This window comes from Neodiprion virginianus, chromosome 6 (assembly GCF_021901495.1).
Source record: "Neodiprion virginianus isolate iyNeoVirg1 chromosome 6, iyNeoVirg1.1, whole genome shotgun sequence".
Taxonomy (NCBI): Eukaryota; Metazoa; Arthropoda; class Insecta; order Hymenoptera; family Diprionidae; genus Neodiprion; species Neodiprion virginianus.
The window spans coordinates 9,789,666-9,808,746 of record NC_060882.1 but is presented as its reverse complement, the minus strand read 5'-3'; the positions used below and the strand labels follow the sequence as shown (position 1 = coordinate 9,808,746).

The window sequence follows — 19,081 nt, the reverse complement described above, 5'->3', positions numbered from 1 at the left end:
AAGGTTCATGGATATGCAATTGGAACGAAATAGTTTGGTTGCTTTAATTACGTTTAGAAGAGAATAGAATCATGCGCACATTACAGTGATCAAAGAAATCCGATGCTGTGTTATAACGTGTACTACAGGTGATTGAGTCAAATAAATATCTACATTCCAATTTGGTTGCGAAAAAAACAGCGTGATCTGATTGTAATTACGATTCAAGGAAAAATCGTAGAAATAGAGGCATGATAAAACAGCAAAAGGTTAGAATTGTGAAATTTTGGATTTAGGTTATATTTTCAATTTTTGCGCGCCAATTTGAAATTTGGTTACGAGTGTGGCGGGAAAAAGGTTGAGCGTAAAAACAACTGTCGTGGAAGGGTGAAAACTGTGGAATCGCGTCGGGTAAGACGGTTTATCGATATCCCGCCAAAATGCTTGGAATGTAGGAGCGGCGGGACAGCAAGTGAAAGAAATCCGTTACTAATACGCCTGACAACTTACCCGGCCCGGCCAAGGCGAGAATCCCTTCATCTTTGCCCTGAAATTGAGAAACATTACAATTATACACTATTATTTTATGGTTACTTGCTATTTTTGATAATTATACTTGTATTATCACGAGTTCATACACACCATACTAAATCACCAAGTTTGAACACTTCAGCCATTTCGACAAAACCTCACTCTCCACTGACGATCGGCAAGCGACTGAAGAGACAGCGTCGTTTGTGTATGACGACCAGGTTCAAATTAACACCACCGAACCAAAACTCAAGCGATCAACTAAATCTCACATTATTTGGAGGTTATTCTTTGTTTATGGCATGTTTATTTGTCCGGGTGGCTATAATAGTAAAAATTACTAATTCAAACATATTTTGCACATTGTTATAATGGTGTAAGAGGTCAAAATAATAAATACGGATTGATAAATGGAGGACAACTTCCGGCTGCGCTCATTTCTCATATTTTCCGTCGAGTCAGCCACTGGGCTTGTTCCGTTATAGCTCTGCTTTTCTTGTGATTGTGATTGGTCTAAAGTAAGCCGAAAGGTTACTCAGCGACAGCTGAATGGAGCTAGCTCGAACAGGACCAAAAGGTACAATCGAACAGACCTATTGATCATATGGTGCAACTGAGAAAATTACTAGTTATTTTTATTGTTTATAGTAATAAATTATATGAAGGCAGATGATGCATTCGTAGTTATCACAGCTTTAAGTGCTAGTTGAACTTTGATTTAAATTCATCACTTTACGTATGTATGTATTAAAATCAACTCTGTCGATAAGTTACCATTCGATCTTAAAAGTATGCTACGAACACCGTTTCGGTAGGTATGATAGGACTAATCTGCTGCATTGGTAAGTACGAGAAGGTCAAGACCACAATTTCTTCATGGAAACTTTTCGAAATGAAGAAGCTAAACGACCTACTTGATTGACCAAAATTTGAAATCATTCGTTAAATGAGAATATATAAAGCAATCGTTGTCGCTAATTGAACAATATCTGCTAATTGACAGCGTTTAACCTTATCCATCGACGGTCGGTAACGATGTAAGCTAGTGAAAGTACAACCGGTAGCTGAGTGAATATGAACAAACATTACGCGAATCATTTTCAAGAATGTTAAAGTAAATCAATGATCTAGTATGAAAAACAGTTCACCCACCAGTTCAATATTCATCTGTTACACAAAAGTTTATTCGCCCAGTATTCTTTTTCTACATCTGCTCAAACTGACAATTATTTAAATATCGGCGGGTTCGGCTTCATGGGCGTTGACTGAAGAGGTGGCAGTCGAAACCTCGTTGCGTGTGACCGCATGTATTATTGTATGTGTACACCATTACGATCACTCTCAACTTTCGTTTGTCGTGGAATATTCCAGTATCGCGGGTTTAGAAATTTGCGTGAAATTTTGCTGTATACCGTCAATGGTGATTATACCAATCTTGGAGTAAACCCGTTGTCATTCAACGTAGTATCATAAGTGACAGTAACCAACTTTAAGAATATTTACAATTAGATTGATTCAGGTATGCATACACAATGAATCATATGACACATTATACAATCTGACTGGTAGCGAATTACCTAGCTCCCATCCTGGGAATGAAATTCTGTTATCACGCTAAACGAGTCATACGTGAAAAAAAAACCACTGTCCACCGTAGGCAAGTCCGTGCCTTGAGCCTAGACTCGTTCCTAGACTCGTTGTGAAAGCGCCGGCGTGGATTTAGCATTTTTGGACCAATTACCGGAGAAGCAATTTTTGCAGCTGTCAGCCATCGATTGTATGAAGTACTACTACTGTTACTACTACTACTGCTGCCGTTGCGAACCCGAATAACATATCGTCTTGGCACGTTCGACGTTTCATTGAGCAATCGAGAAAATAAATTTGAAAACATCAGTGCGTGATTCCGCGCGGGGATGGATAACAACATTCATTACAACATGGTAAATTAAGTGGCGTTTTCGCATGTTGCTAATATTTCACTTCCACATCATATATGCACAGGATATTCACACTTTCTTCTTCATACGTAGCCGTTTAGACACTTCCATATTATTAAACCCAATTCAATATAATGTTTTCAGCAGCCGCAGGCCACAAATGACTCTTCTGCTGTTTCATCAGTCCCAAGCGAAGTACCTGCACTTACAGTAGCTCTACCAGCAATCCAAGTACACCCCCATAACAACAGTATTAATCGGACTAGTGTAGTGCCTGTAGGTCAAGCTGCACCTTCCACTCCAGTCATGGTAAATAATCATCATTTCTTTGCTTTTGTGTGGGAAAACAGTTTGTAGTGGTATTCTGCTGTTTGTAAAACTGCCGTCATTCGCGCTTCAAGTTTGACGACATGAGGATTCTTGCTCCCTGTGTTAAATGCCTTTAGTAATTTCATATTTACAGGGCATCTAATGACTGGAGAGCTGAAATGTATTGCAGTGTTGAAATCTATGGAATGTAAATTTCTTGTCATATCTTTTTTCAGGGTCAGTATAACGAATGTCTTATGGTAAATCATCTAAAACACATTGCTGTAATTTTTACACCAATTTAATTGCTGAATGCTAGTTCTCAGTAGAATATATTTGAAATGATGACACGTAATATTAAGTCGTGCTGCAAATTCGATAATTTCAGTAACAAGTGTGTATTGTAACATTTATTATACTGTGCTTAATGAAGTTAAATTGTACCGGATAGGCTGATAATGTGGTATTCCCACACATACATGCAGACAGATATCACAATCCTGAGTAATACCAATGTTTTGCAACTTTGGTATTATTCACATCCGGAAATGTTGAAAAACTAGGAATTTTTCCTTTATTGGAAACTCTTAGGGAATTTTATCGAAGTAACTGAAGTTATAACTTGTCTTTCTCTTGGACATGAAATATTAAATTTTATTGTTTCTATTTAGAATGAGTCTAGATCCATGCACACGTTGTAAGTGAAGCAGCAGAAATATATTTACTTTGTCCTATATATTGGCAAAAAAGCTTTCTCAGTTGGAATAGAAAAAACATTGGTTATTGTGATAATCTTGGGTACTGAATATTATAATATAAATCTTATAGATGAGCGTTGACGAAATACCACCGCCAAAGCCAGATTTCTCTGCACCACCGCCATATGAAGTCGCCACCAAATTACCAAGCTATGAAGAAGTACAGCGGGAAAAGACTATGCAGGGTGAGACCACGCCACATCCTCGCCCACAAATAGTGGTTGGTTGAGTATATATTTCTTTGCCAGTTTCTTCAATTCTTCGATACGAAGTCAAAGTTAGTTTGGACAATTATTTCAGTCAGGGAGCATGAGACCACCACAACAACCACGGGTGTTTCTAGCTCTGGACACAGAAGCAGCAGAAGGTGACTCGGAAAGTGGTTTGCTTGGCACAGACTTTATGTTCTTCACAGCTTTCATGGGTAAGAAAATTATGCTTTGTCTGATCAGTGTTATTTTCACTAGTGACAACATTCTTCACAGCATGTTCGTATATTTCAATCATTGGATATTTCAGTTTAAGTCAATTTACCTTGTGATGTTATTCAATTTTACCTTCTGAAATTTTTAGAATAAGTCAAGTTCACTTAACTATAAGGACAGTAACCCATATTAAAACTTGAGGTATCGAATATTGTGTTCTTTTCTTTCTAAATAATCACGTTTCTTACATGTTTAAATATGCTTGATAAGGATTAAATCACTCAATTTTGGGTGAAACAATTTTCTTACAGTTGCATTCCTTTTCAACTGGATTGGATTCCTGTTGATGATGTGTTTTTGTCACACAATTGCTTCTCGGTATGGAGCATTGTCTGGATTCGGCCTGTCACTGGCGAAATGGACACTTATTGTTAAACATTCCACTGATTTAGCTTCACGTGAAAACTCATGGTTATGGTGGCTAATCATGGCATTTGGTATGTAACGTATTACTCATATTAATTATTAGATTAAACCGGCGCAAACAAAGCTTGTATTGGTACCTAACAGAAAAAAACAAATCTTTCATATTGAGAAACTGGGACTATTTTATGATTGTCACAGTGCTTACAAACAAAATCTTTGAGAAAATAAAACTTTGAGGTAAAAATTTCTTACTACCCTAATTGTTGTTGTTGTTGATATTGCAGGAGTCTTAATCTGTGTACGTGCCATTATTCAATATCTGAATATTAAACGAGGATGGAGACTTTTGTCAGGCAGTGCTCAGGAGCGTTTACTATTTTTTTATTGATATTTCACACGTCTGCACCGCAGTTTACCTGATTTTTGGAGATTGTAATTGTATGAAAGAAAATCTACTCTCATAAAATTTTAGATTATCTAATCTACATCATGTGTAGATCGTTGAATGATTGTAAATGTAATAAATAGGAAAGTCAGTCTATAAAGATTATGCTACACTTCATCAGCGTTATAATGGAACAAAAAATAAACACGAAGACAAAAAACTGTGGCATCCGTTGGAATTGCAATAAGTGATTTTTAATTTTGAACCGAAAACAGGTAAATACATTTTTATTGCGCAAACAAAGTAAAAGATAGATTGATTTATAATTCAATGTTACAAATGAACGTAGTTTCTTGCGTTCTAATGTCATTCAAACATCAATAAAAATACCAACATATTGAGGCGCAGTACTATCTACAGTAATTATTCGAGTAACAAGTAACAATTGAGTTTCAATACATTATCAGATATCTGGCCCTTTGCTTTTGGTGCATTAACCCCGCCTAAAGTTGTGAGAAATTCACCTATTCATGTGTATAAATATTGAATTATAATTGTGAGTACGATATCTTTTATAGCGTTAACGTACGCTTTTAGATACTAATCCATGTACACAAAAATTGGAATGTGGATATCCTAAATTGCTTGTGCACACATGATAACTGATTTATATAAATATAAATATATTATACAAAATCCTTAGGCTTAAGCGAATGATATAATATATGTATTATATTATTACTATTATTATTAGTAATGTTAATGATGTATTGTGCAATGCGATATGTTATATTTTAGTTTGTTGAAAACGAATCTAATTGTTGTATACTTACAGCGTATACGTTGTCTAAGAAAAAAGCTGGCTACGTGCATACAATTGTATATTTTAAACAACCAACAAAGATGATTAGACATTTGGCTACTCCTGTGGTATATTATTATACATATATTATTATATAGCGTGTAAAATAGTTTAACTCATTCAATGTGTTTCCCTATGTATTACATGTATACGTGCAGGCTGAGCTTACTGTTAGTACATATCGTACTCTGCACCTTAGATTTCTACAAAAACGAGAAGCATAAACTAATTACAAATAGAAGAAAATACAAAATATAGTGCTAAATGATTAACTGTTTACACGTTCGGTTGTTTTTACAAATCAAAAATAGGTGGGCTTTAAGCTATTCAAATTTCACGTGTAACTACGTATTCATAAATAATAATTATTAATTATCGCATAAGATGTGCAAAGAGAAGAAACAGAAAGAATATTGTATGGATGTAAAAAATATATTATTTGTAGCGGATCTTATGATGTATTTCAAAATGTTCACTGTATTGTGACCTTGGACGGGAGTTCTGTCCAGCTAACAGCGCTCATAGTAACGGTCAACACCGGATAATTATGCAGGATCTCATATAGGTCAATGTGACTTGATTGAAGATATATGCACTGTGAATGGACACAAGGTCACGGATGATCCCACTATCTGGCTCTGCAAGATTAAATAAGTACGGGTCCCACTACTTGTCATGGCAACAGCTGAGTGTCAATGTATGTATAACACTGTTCCCATTACCTAGTTTGGATTATCGGATAAAATGAAATCGAGTCTTTCCTAGTATCAAAATTACATATTTGTTATTACCAAAGATGTTCATTTATCCGGTGATTGGTGTATACAAAATTCACTTGCGTTGACACTGTTACGATGAGCGTCCGTGCATACGTGACAGTGTGGACAATTGAGATTGAAATTTTTGTACGTTGTTCCTCTTTACTTTTTGCTGTATATAATGAAAACACATTAGCATAACTCGTATATTAAAACATTGTTAGAAAGTCAACTGAAAACAACAGGCAATATTGTGTATTCTAACAAAAATTCAGCGTACTTTTACTGGCCTTTTTTTCCAGACTTTCAATAGTAACAAGCTACTTCTTTTTCAGCTTTCTATAAAATATTTTTAAAATCTTCTATTCGATATGGCAGTGAAGATTCAAATTAAATGTAATTACAGTGAAGTAGAATAGTAGTGTTAGTCGTTTTGCCAGTCCGGACCTGTATTTTCAACTTTTTTTGTGTAATGATATCAGCATGATGATTTTCCATAGTTCTTCAAGTATCGATGACATTTATATTTATAAAATCAAGATATTTATCAGTACCAGAATTTAGTTTGTCATGAAACTGTGCAGTTTTTCCTGAGTATTTTTATTTTAGTTGAATTAATACATACATCTTGAAACTAAATCATACACAATCGGTGTTACAATACACTTATTTGAAATTTACCTTGTCGATCTAGTTAATGTCACTGTGAATTCTCGTGAGTTTCATATTTTTTTCTTCATAACCTAGGAACGTTAGCAACTTGATAGCAAAACATATTGGTATATTTAGTTACATCTTGACACTCTTGTCTGAATTCTGGTTAAAAAATTTGACGTGCCTTGCTAATTTATTGCCCTTATATAAAGTTCTCATAGTAAGAGACACTTTTAAATCGTCAGTCACGTTTGTTATTGTTGGTTATTATTTTCAAACTCCAGCATACAGGAAAAAATCCTATTCTGCGTTATCAACAGCTTTCGTAGGGTCAGTAAATGAAATACAGGACTCGTTTTCGTGCTTAAGGAACCATTATAATCTTTCAAGCTTGCGGTGAACATCAACCATTTGCGGCCGATCTTTAGGCAACGTGTTTGTGCACCATTTTCCTAAAACTATTAGATTATCGAAAACTTTATCTTTTTCTGTACCAGCTGTACTGTCTTTTAATAGAGGTATGTCCTTTTCTTCGAAACTGTCCACATAAGCTTTTAGGAATTTATGTTCTGGTCTTGCGTTACTGTATGCTCCTAATCCAGTAGCTAATTCTAATAATACAATACCATAGCTATAAGTATCAACTTTTGTTGACAAATTCCTATCGCGCAAAAATTCGTCAGGCAAATATGGTCTGGTTCCTTGCACTCGGCTTACCTGTAAAACAATGACAATTGTATATTGGTGAATTGGTTAAACTTAGTCGAACAAATGGGGGCAATTCTTTGTAATACATTATTTTATCATATCTGTGTTCAATTATGTATTTAGTGGGCTGGATTTTTACAAAGTAGAGTTTATTATTTCGAAATGTCTATTTATATCAGGTAAATGATCGAACCAAGCACAAGTATCAAACTCACTCTGGTGTACATATATACATATATATATATATAGGCAGTACAAGAATACAGGTTTTAACAAAAAAAAAAATGTCACCCCAAGACCTTTTTCACTATTTTACTTCAGGTTAATGACGATTGTATCGCTATGATTACACATCTATTCAACTAGAAATTTACCTTCATGTAATCCTGTTCAGGTCCATCTCTAGCTAATCCAAAATCACCAATTTTCGGCTCAAAATTTTTATCTAACAGAATGTTGGCACTTTTTATGTCTCCATGGATGAGTGGTTTGTGGCCAATAGTATGCAGGTATTGTAAGCCTCCAGCTGTACCCGTGGCTATATTATGTCGTTGCAACCAATTTAGGGGTTGGGATCCTTGTCTCAAGGAAAGTTTATCTTCTAATGATCCATTTGGCATGAGTTGATATACTAGGCATGGAGCTTCTCCGCCTATGCTGTGACCATACAGTGGCAGGATATTGTCATGTCTCCGGGCGTACAAAATTTTCAATTCTCTTAAAGACTGTTCTACCTGGATCAAGTAGCTTTCCTTCGAATCAGAACCTCGTTGTTCTATTTTTTTAATGGCTACCGGGGTGCCTTTCCATATACCTAGATTTGAGAAGTGTTAAAGTCAGTACCAGTTGACAAATTAGTTACATGATTGATTTTTAAAACTTTTTTGTAAGTTCCTTCGTAAATTGATTTGAATCCTATGTATACGAATTTATTTTCTAGTAAAATTTTCAACTGTCCAGAGATCATTCACCTAAGAATTATTTGTTTTGAATTGAATTATGTATGCATAACACGGTACACACTGACCTTTAAAAACTGTTCCAAAACCTCCTCTTCCCAGTATGTTGTGTTTGCTCCAATTATGCGTAGCTTTTGCTAATTCATCATAAGATGGTTGAGGTAGGTCGGTATCAATAAGTGATATCTTCAATTGATTATTATTTTTAGAACCATCCACTACAGGTCTTGGAACTGGAGCAAGATTTTCATTTACACCAGTTGGTACAAGCATATTATCCGAATTGCTTGGATCTAGATCATTCGGCAGTGGGAACTTGTCTAACATTTTTGCCACTCTTTCGTACATTGTTTGATAAATACAAAGCTTCTGCACATCGCTTGAAGCTGGTTGAATGTGATTGAAATTGTTAGTTCCTATTTTCAGATCTTTTGAATGTTCGTCAGCTACATGGCAATTCAATAATTGTGCTGAAAGCCTTTTCCGGTTGGTGATAAGCTTGCTGTACTTGGGATTGACAAAATTTTTCAGAAGTAGCATTGCCTGATGGTGTTGCATCTTATATAATAAAAGGAACAGTTCCTGTACTGTATGATTGAAAGTAGACCACATTTTCAAAAGCTTATCTGTCGGATTTTCGTTCTTTCTTAAACATTGAACAGTAGATACATCAAATTTCATCCATTTACCTAAAGAAAGACGAATATTGTTTTTCACTATTCACTCTAACTTATAGTACGACATGGTATCAAGTTCAGCTGTTCGGTTCTATCTTAAATCGAGTCTAAATTTATTGAAACGCTGCTTCCGACTGTTAATAAAAAATTAGCCAAACCTGACTTGGCCCTGATTTATAGCAAATTTATGGGTAAAAACGTTACCTGCTAGCTCTTCCCATTCATTGTTCTGATTGAGAATTCTGCATAATTCTTCTCTTTCAAGCCAAGGTAAATCATCGATATAAAGATTAGTCTGTCCATGCTGCACAGCCATTTCAGGATAGTCGATGACAAAGCCAAAAGCACTAGATCATGATGAAAATTACATTGAATTAAAATGTGAGGGATTGTATTTGGATTGAGAAACTATCCATCTTTGTAACAACAAGTTGCCAGTGGGCAATTATTGGAATTTGGAGGCCTTATGTGCTGTTAATGCCATGAGCAATATCTGGTGCCAGTTTCTATTGTTTAAAAACAATAACATGGCAAGTGAAACAAGATAAAAGATGGTTGTGTTGGGTTAGTTGCGTTGATTACGTAGACGAACATGACGATGAACTGCGAAGAATCTCAACAAAGTGTCACAAGAATCAAATAAAAGTGTTGTGCGAGTTAATTACCCTAGAAATAGTCAGATAGGTTAGAAGTTCGCGCGACAGACTGGATTTCGTTATATGGTTAAATGTTTGAAAATAAATTTAATTTTACATTGCGTGTTTAAATTTTACTAATATCTGATATTATATCTTGCATACTAATCTAATAGAATTAACGAAATAATCCTGGTTTACTCTCACGTCAAAACATATTTTTTTTACCTTCCAATTACACACTAGACGTTGACTGAAGACTGTTAGTTGTGACGTCACGCATAACAGGTTGCTATACAAATGTCGAACGTCTGCAGTCTACAAAAACCCCGACCTTTGCAACTAGCAAGTCGCAGCCTGATTGGCTGGTTTCCAGGCAAGCGGGGATGATGAAGTCACTGGTTCTTTCCCATAATTTCGACAGTGCTATTTTTAGACTTGAGGAAATAGACGGCCGCGTGAAAAACTGCACCCTGCAGAGATCATACGATGGGTAACTACGCTGTGCATGCATGCATAAGTATTAGAGTTCAGTGAAACTGTATCAACTGTACAGATGACTGCGTGACGAAAGAAACCGAAAACAATGCATTTAAAACAGAAGTCAGTTTTTTTTAATGACTTACATAAATGTTCCAAACTTGGATTATATTAAGATTGTCGTGAAATCGCTGTTTACATATTGTCAGCTTGCTTGGCAACTTCAGAAAAATCTATTCAAACCAAGGCTTGTATGTATCAAAGCTGAAGAATAAGGGGAGATCATCTGGTGATCTGCAGAACATATTTCATCACAAAATCACCATTTAACTTTGAATTCAGATCAGTTCTGAAAGGCTTTTTGAGAAATAAATATCACGAACAAATATCATTTTCCTCTAATAGGATTTAGCTAACTTAAGAGCGCATTAGAAACAGATTTTGGAAAGTGGAAGATAAAAATCGTAGTTTGTTGTGCTACCGTAAGCCATAAGTATTCTTTTTCGTCATCGATTCTCATTCAATCTGCCAAATAAAAGTTCTCTAACAAAAGATCTACACGTGGATAATTTTTTGACACAAAATTTTAACCCGAACAAAACTTTTGTCGTTAACGGGAAATATTGTACAAACGTATGTAGAGAAATGTTTTATGTATATCTCAAGGTGACAGAAAATACAATCTACAAATGAGAAATCAGAAAGTGTTTCTTGAGTATACTATATTAAGCTCTAAGATAAATACGTATACATAGGCATGACATAATTATCTACTTGTACAAATATACACATAGTACATGTACATGCGTACAAGTTATGTCATCAATTTTGATCTATTGGATCTAGGATGCCTTTTTATCATCGTCATCTATATCACCATTTTCTACAGCAACTTCACCGTTCTGATTGTTTTGTAGTTGCGCTTGCCACATGTTGTGATACACTCCGCCGTACGAAATTAATTCGTTGTGTTTACCCCTTTCAATGATTTCCCCATCTTTCAAAACTAAAATTTCGTCTGCATGAATTATAGTTGATAATCTATGAGCAATTATAATGGTTGTACGATTTGCACAGACGCGATTTAATGCTGCTTGAATTGTACGCTCTGTCTGTGTGTCCAAAGCACTGGTAGCTTCATCGAGGAGAACAATCGTAGGTGATTTTAAAATTGTTCGAGCAATTGCAACACGTTGTTTTTCACCGCCACTCAATCGCAATCCTCTCTCGCCAACCTGTGTCGAAATAAAAAATACCCATTGGTCTTACAGCAAAGCCTGAGATTTTTAACGAATATTTTAAGGAAAATTTTTCAGATGCCGAAACATTCTACAGAAATGTTGTTAAAAAGTCCAAAGATTTTATACAAAGACATTTTCTGTAATGTTGTTAACAAGCATTAAAGTAAGCAAACCATTGTTTCGTATGCATCAGGGAAACTTAGAATTCTTTCATGAATATCTGCATTCTTAGCTGCTGCAATGACATCAGCTTCTGGTGCTTCAATTTTTCCATACTGAATGTTATACTTGATAGTGTTATTGAACAATACAGTGTCCTGCGGCACAACACCTAAATAGAAAAATACGCCAATCAGATTACAGACCCAAAATCTTATAATCAATGTATTACAATAATTGTATTAACATAAGTATAATTTTGGAAATTTGTAATGTCACGACAATTCCATGAAGGTTTGTAATTCAAATGTCGTCTCAATTGTCTGAAATAGTTACCTATGGCACTTCTCAATGTATCTTGTCGAACAGTTTTGACATTTTGTCCATCAACTATAACAGCTCCTTGTTCTACATCATAGAATCTGAACAGTAATCGCATAATTGTTGATTTTCCTGCTCCAGATGGTCCAACGAATGCTATGGTTTTACCAGGTGGAGCTACAAAGCTTATATTTCGTAGAACAACCCTTTCAGGTGTATATCCGAATGACACGTTTGAAAATTCCACTCCGCCTCGCTTAATAACCAAAGGTCCAGCACCGGGCGCATCAATGATCTCTTGTTCTTCTCTCAGAAGTTCAAACATATTTTCCATGTCTACAAAGTTCTTTTGAATTGCTCTGCAATTAAAATATTTGAATCAGTTCACAAATTTCAACAGCTATATTCAGTGATCCTAAAATTTTTTTCGTATTCAAAATCTTACCGATAGTAGGTACCGAACCAATTCAAAGGAACATACAATTGTATAATGTAACTAGCAAAGAGCACGTAATCACCAATAGTCAATCCGTCATTAGTAACAACCTATAATAAATCGAGCGTGGATGAATATAGCTAGAAACTTTGGTAAATAATAGTGACCCATTAATAAGATTAATAATATTAATAAGTGAAAAAGTTTAATAATAGGTAATTTGAGTAAGATACAAATTCGTATTTGGAGAGAAGTGAAAACAATTACCATGTGCAAACAGAGTAAGGAACCTGCGAGTAAGCCACCGCAGATAATAACGTTCTGTATTGTGTTCAAAATGTTTAAAGTTATCATGGACTTCCATTCTTCAGTTTGAAATTTCAAGATAGCTTCTCTGTAGCTCTTTACTTCGTAAGATTCTGCACCATAATATTTGACAGTTTCAAAATTCAACAAACTGTCGACACTACGCGCCTTCTGAGCATTATCAGCAAGGTTCATTCGACGTTGAAACTTTGTTCGCCATTCCGTCACACCAATTGTTGCAGCTGAAATTTTTATGAACGTCATTAATAGTTGTAACTTGTTATGTAGCTTCGATTGCCACAGCAGAATATTTACATAGGTGTGATGTGACAGAAATTTAGGAAACTACTTATGAAGGGATTAATATGATAATCCGGAAAATCTGAAGTGAAACGTGAATCGAAAGGTATGCGGAACTGACTGTTAACTTACCAATATATAACGTCATAGTTACAAAAACAATTATACCGAACCACTTATTAAATGTGCTTATGAAAAATACAATAGCTATTACAATATCAACAATAGTCGGTACAATTGAAAAAAGAATGTAGTTCAATAGGTTGTTAATAGAATCTGTTCCACGATCCATAATTCTTAAAACTTCTCCAGTTTTTCTACCCAAATGCCAACGTAAGCTCAAGCTGTGCAAATGTCTGTAATCGGAAATTATGTGTTCAATAAAAGTATGCAGTTTATTCAAACGAGTTATAGAAAAATTATATTAAAAAAATCAAGGTTACCTGAATAATTCGACCTCAACTTCACGGGTCGTATACTGTTGAATTTGGATCCATAAAAATGATCTGAGATTATTCAACAAACCCATGCCTCCAGTACCACCGCCTTGTAAGAACTTGAATCCAACATATATGAGTACCAAATCCCATCTAAAAATGAATGAAAATTTTTGATACTATATATAATTTGTGACTGAAGCCTTTTCGAAGTATGGAAATAGATGTACCTGATTTAAAGAGACATTAGCTACATTCACGTAATTATTCACATAACAATTGACCGGTACTTTTCATCAGTTTCCATTTTTATACGGCTTGTTGGGGAACGAGAAAATCAATACCGCATAAAATTGCTCTAGAACACTGACCTGAATGTAACTGGTTCTTCCGCAACACTGTCTACAATTTTTTTGTTGTATATTGGAACATACAAGTTGACCACTCGACCAGAGGCAAGCAAAATAAAACAAAACAACACCCTGAATTGTAGAAGAATATCTGTTTTTGGCCACAGAAACGGAGCAAGTGTTTTGATCTTGTGCCATGCATTTTTCCATGTCGATGAGTTGTCATCTAAGCGCTGCAAAGGTATGTCAATTTTATGGATGTTCGTGACAAGAGGGACAATAAGATGATAGAAACATTGCTGCTATTTGCTATGCATGTTATAATTTGATATACAACATGTATTATTTTCAGTGATTACACACTTAATGCTAAACTTGGTGCCATAAGTATTAATTTTTTTTTGTCATAAAAATCAACAAGTTTCAATAATGGAATTCTTGCTGAGATAAAACAAGTGGCATGGTCAATTTTTCTGCAAATTAGATATTTCATATCTTTGGCGTGTGCTACAGATCTGGCAATATGTTTAGTATAAATTGAACTGTATGTTGGTTCTATAAAAGGTTTGCTAAGACTACAGAACAAATCATCCGACAAGAATAACACACACGTTTATTATAATATAATAAATATACGGTTAATATAATTGTAAATCTGTGAAATGTGATTACAGAGGTGGATATGAGATATACTGAAGTATTAGAAATATGTTATAAAAAATGAATATCTGACATTACTGGCATGTCACACTAATACTTCAGATTTAGATTTTTCGTTGAAAACAATGTTCAATGATAGATACAGCACAAGAAAAAAAGCATATCTTGTTATATTTTAATCTTTTCACACACAGTATGAGAGTTAAGAACATCTAATCCACCATCTTTTACAAAGCTATTGATAGTGACAATAATACTTGCTGATGACAAAGATCTTGCATATTTGAACAACTTACATTTTGGCGGAATCTTGGTCGTACATTTGCATTGTCATTGATTGTGCGATAATCATTTTGAACCATATCAGTTATTCCTGGAGCTTTCAGTCCCAATGCAAAAATTACCAAGCTAGTGACGTACCGTAATACAAATAGAGACATTTCTATTTGGTCAGTCAACCTGCAAATAAAATGATGTGATCACACCTTGGTACACATTAATGTGTCGATTTATGTATATTTTTCATTGTAATTATATTGCCAGTAACCCTTGATATTATATTTTTCTAAAACACCAACTAACGATAAGATGTGTTTAATGAAATTTCGTGATAAAATAAACTGTGTAACATTAGATTCATCATTTGTCTATGTTTATAGTAATTAAAAAGATATCAGTGTTTTCATTCAAACACCTCACTCTGTACGAACTGACTAATAAAAAAAGTGCATGGCATTGTCCCAATAATATTTTAGAATAATGCAACGAATAAACAAAACCAAAGATGCAAGATAAATCCAATGACATTATGGGACAACAAATTAAAGTAGAACTTTGACATGTTCAGCAGCATGTACGAATACTTACGAATTCAAGTGGAACCACCATTCCAGCCTACCAATATTTATGAAGACTAAGTTCTCCGATACGAAAGCTAGAGTCCAGAATCCTAGTAGTACCAATCCATGACCTCGAGTTGGAACACTGGGTAATAATTTGTAGCGCTCGACTCTCAGGATATGAACTGAATATGGATAAATTACGACGGTCAGAACTGTGGATAATATCTGAAACATGTATGGCAGTCGAATTTAACAAGTATCCACATTATAAACTAAAGATTGAAATTTCAAATACTGAATGTACTGCTTATCTAACATAACGGTACAAATTAATTTACTTTATTTTTTTGAACACTAAACTGGCACCGATCTCTGGCTTTTTAGATTTTTTATGAATTTATTACGGATTAATATAAAAAATCAGTAAAATCGTTAATGAATTGGTATTGGAGCGATAAAATGATTTGTCCATCATTATTGTGGTAATATTAAATTCAATCATATTATACGTACCATGTATCCATATATTGTTTTATCATCCAATACAGTGGCTTGAAGTATTATTCTAACCACGCTGAGAAACGGTAAGAAGTATAAGGCAAATTTCTGAACATTGTACAATGTACTTTTTCCCAGTAAATTTTCGTTTATTTCTGTCGAATATTTTTTGTACATCCATAATTGAATTGTCCCAAATATCATGAGATACGAAGATATGAAACAGGTGCTGACAGTGTCCATGAAACATTTTGAAGTGCCATGATTTACCCAAATTTCATTGAGGGTAATGTTTGGTGGGCAAAAGGTCATTGTTGCATTCATGATTATATGGAATGTCTTATTTCAGATGATCCAATGCTGTATTTTGCTGTAAATTTTATTCAAATACCAGTGATAACAGTGTGCCTCATTTTGGTGCCATCTGAAAGTTAGAGGAAAAAGTCATAAAAAGAGTACAATTTCGAAAATTTTCAGGTCAGTTGAAAAATTAACGACGGAGCCAGGAATCGGACCTGGTATCTAGAGATGCTTTACCGGAGACTTACTCCACTAGACCACCGAGCCGCCCTGACTATACTGTCATTAATTTGTCTCATCACCTGTATTCGAAATTGTTTTTGTTTTCGTGTGCCTTGAATATATACATATTTGAAATTCAGTGTGTGTGACTTGTTGACATGTGCACATTAGACCTCTGTATGTGGCTATTAATATGCGTATATCATCGTACATTACATTATTTTTGCCAATTTAGATATAGACACATTGATAGCCACATACAGATGTCTAATGTGCACATCTCAACAAGTCATACACACAAGTCTGAAATGTGCCTCTCGCGACGAATTTCAAATATGTAAGGAAAAAGTCATACTTATAAGAAAAAAATCTCAATTTATTTTGCGTAATTTGGGAACAGAGGTCAGAGTTATCAGTTTATTGATTTGCGATTCTGGATGTTCTTCACTGGAAGTTAGTGAATTGTATTATAATTTTGTAAGCCGACTCTAAGTACAAACTGGTAGGGGTAATAAGATAGAAAGATCAAAAAATCGAAGGACTACAAAATCGAATTTCCAAAGAAATGAAAACTTAATTCATAGAATTTTAAAATGTTGAAATTCAAAGTATGGTAAAGCAAAAGAACAGAAAGGTTAGAATATAGAATATCAAACTGCAGAATCGTCAGAATTCCTCACGATGATATAGACTTGTATGCAGATTCTCGATTTTGCTGATCTATGTTTCAACTTTTATATATTTTCTCTTTCTGTATTTCGATTTTCTATATTTTTAATTTTCTTTACTTTGACTTTCCGGGTTTTTAAATTCGGTGACTAAGATTTTTGAGTCTATGAGAATTAAATTTTTTGTTATTTCTATTAATCGGCTTAAAGATGTTACAATGAAATATTATAATTGCATATAAACGAGGGTGTACAAATAAAATATATTCGACATAAGAAATAGTTTCAAGTTCAAAACTGGTAACAACTTATCAGCCGTTAGTCATATTTGTTTTAGTGATATACTTTACTTAATTTATCAAGGAACTCTTTTTTTTATCCCAAGTAAAAACTATTTTTTGCCAACTACCAAATATTTGTTTGCACATACTTTGAAATTTAAAGATCAAATTTGTCCATATCATTTATGCTACAACAAGTAATTTCATATGATAAGTGATATTACAAATTATGCTATGCCAAATGTCTCCATTTTATCTATATTATCTAATTTGTATAAATTTGAAGACTGTGTGTGATCTGTTTCAAATATAAGTACGGACCTGATAATTTGAAAGATTAAACTTGACTGCAAAATAATACATTGGTAGGCATGATGATTAAGTATTGAAAAGTATTGAAGTTTTCTATAATGAGTTGTTATATCTCTTTATCGTCAGTCATAATAGGATCAGACTGTCAGATAACAGATTGGTCAAATGCTGAATTTGATTCTGACATTTTTAAAATAATTAATTTACAAAGTAGAATTCAAATATATCTATGCGAGAGATGAATATTGTACATTATCGATAGTATATATTGATTTATCAAATCTTAAAAAATATTGAAAAATATTTATGTCATGTAATTCGGGTATTGTGTCATATCGAACTGAGATAAATACAAATCAAAGTATGAATATTTATTTACTGCCTGACCCCTGCTCCGTTCAATTAGATATATTCAACGGATCGTATCATTTCATTTAATTCTGTCCATGTTCGCATACATTCTATAACAAAACCCAGAATAATTCGCTTCGTAATATACATTCAAACAATCGATAGATATAAGATTAGCGTATCATACTTTACAAGGTAATTATTTTCAAAATAGAAGCAGTCAATAACGTTCTCGGGGGGACGACAAGGTGATAATAATCCACATAGTTTAAGTTAAGCTTTAATCGAAGAGTTGCACATGTAGCACAATCACTGACCACCGATTACGCAACAAGTCAAGACGGGTCTGAAGCGGGCAGTGAATTCAATTGCAGCGATCATGTTAAAAAGAAGATTCAATTATTTTTATTAGGTACAGGTGTAATGACATGTTTCCTTTTAATAGACTTGTCCATACATACCAAATATGCGCAAATTCTTAAATATTAACACACCAGTCATGCATGAATACAGCAAGTGTTAATGCTATGCACTTCAGGTGCATGAACCACTCTTTTTCAAAGTTTGTTCAATTTCGCTCTTTGTACATTTATTCACTCATTTTCTTCGCCAACAATTTCTAATAAGACGTTATTTCGGTAGTGCGTAATTGTAAAAATAAAAATATAATGTTGGAAGTTTACCTTTTCACGCACTCACTCACAACACTTCAAATCAACTGTGATCATAGCCTCACAGTTCGCTCTGAAGCACATTCGAATTGTCATCTTCCTAGCGATCGCACGTAGGCATGTGTCTGTGATAATTCACGCACGTATCGGTCAAGTCAAGATACGCTTCATTGATGTAACCTTCAGTTACCTAGTAGCTGCGTGTGAAGCCACGTGAAGCTACGAGCGGTAATCGTTCAT

General features: G+C 34.4%; 4 protein-coding genes across 13 annotated transcripts in view; 1 reads left to right on the top strand and 3 right to left on the bottom strand.

The window, feature by feature from the left end:
• LOC124306613 (putative oxidoreductase GLYR1 homolog) overlaps window positions 1–720 on the bottom strand; it is a 38,536-nt gene extending 37,816 nt beyond the window's left edge. Inside the window, exons 1-2 of the mRNA XM_046767406.1 lie at window positions 622–720; window positions 490–526 (exon numbers count right to left, since the gene is read on the bottom strand). Coding sequence (XP_046623362.1) covers window positions 490–526; window positions 622–656 — 72 coding nt within the window. The 5' untranslated portion in view covers window positions 657–720. The remainder of the gene's footprint in view (window positions 1–489; window positions 527–621) is intronic.
• A 1,034-nt stretch (window positions 721–1,754) lies between these two features.
• On the top strand, window positions 1,755–7,308 carry LOC124306615 (NEDD4 family-interacting protein 1). 6 transcript variants are annotated; one of them, XM_046767417.1, is made up of 7 exons: window positions 1,761–2,029; window positions 2,272–2,453; window positions 2,595–2,759; window positions 3,588–3,737; window positions 3,800–3,941; window positions 4,254–4,439; window positions 4,653–7,308. In XM_046767417.1, exons 2-7 carry the CDS (start codon window positions 2,427–2,429, stop codon window positions 4,754–4,756), a joined length of 774 nt encoding a protein of 257 aa, XP_046623373.1. In that variant the 5' UTR covers window positions 1,761–2,029; window positions 2,272–2,426; the 3' UTR covers window positions 4,757–7,308. The 6 variants fall into 6 exon arrangements, with proteins under 6 accessions (XP_046623376.1, XP_046623374.1, XP_046623373.1 ...); XM_046767416.1 differs by having other exon boundaries at window positions 2,168–2,453; XM_046767418.1 differs by having other exon boundaries at window positions 1,757–2,453; window positions 2,598–2,759.
• LOC124306612 (pelle-like serine/threonine-protein kinase pik-1) lies at window positions 5,052–10,982 on the bottom strand. Of its 2 annotated transcripts, none has more exons than XM_046767404.1 (5): window positions 10,235–10,982; window positions 9,576–9,718; window positions 8,763–9,383; window positions 8,110–8,549; window positions 5,052–7,744 (listed from the first exon to the last, which is right to left on the bottom strand). In XM_046767404.1, exons 2-5 carry the CDS (start codon window positions 9,685–9,687, stop codon window positions 7,403–7,405), a joined length of 1,515 nt encoding a protein of 504 aa, XP_046623360.1. In that variant the 5' UTR covers window positions 9,688–9,718; window positions 10,235–10,982; the 3' UTR covers window positions 5,052–7,402. The 2 variants fall into 2 exon arrangements, with proteins under 2 accessions (XP_046623360.1, XP_046623361.1); XM_046767405.1 differs by lacking the exon at window positions 10,235–10,982 and adding an exon at window positions 10,037–10,228.
• A 209-nt stretch (window positions 10,983–11,191) lies between these two features.
• Window positions 11,192–19,006, bottom strand: LOC124306608 (ATP-binding cassette sub-family B member 6). 4 transcript variants are annotated; one of them, XM_046767397.1, is made up of 13 exons: window positions 18,854–19,000; window positions 18,358–18,516; window positions 16,052–16,460; window positions 15,564–15,763; window positions 14,993–15,155; window positions 14,058–14,269; window positions 13,693–13,839; window positions 13,382–13,605; window positions 12,911–13,191; window positions 12,653–12,753; window positions 12,223–12,566; window positions 11,901–12,058; window positions 11,192–11,721 (listed from the first exon to the last, which is right to left on the bottom strand). In XM_046767397.1, exons 3-13 carry the CDS (start codon window positions 16,358–16,360, stop codon window positions 11,329–11,331), a joined length of 2,532 nt encoding a protein of 843 aa, XP_046623353.1. In that variant the 5' UTR covers window positions 16,361–16,460; window positions 18,358–18,516; window positions 18,854–19,000; the 3' UTR covers window positions 11,192–11,328. The 4 variants fall into 4 exon arrangements, with proteins under 4 accessions (XP_046623353.1, XP_046623352.1, XP_046623355.1 ...); XM_046767396.1 differs by lacking the exon at window positions 18,358–18,516 and having other exon boundaries at window positions 18,854–19,006; XM_046767399.1 differs by lacking the exon at window positions 18,358–18,516 and having other exon boundaries at window positions 16,052–16,406; window positions 18,854–19,001.
• Window positions 19,007–19,081: the final 75 nt, after the last annotated feature.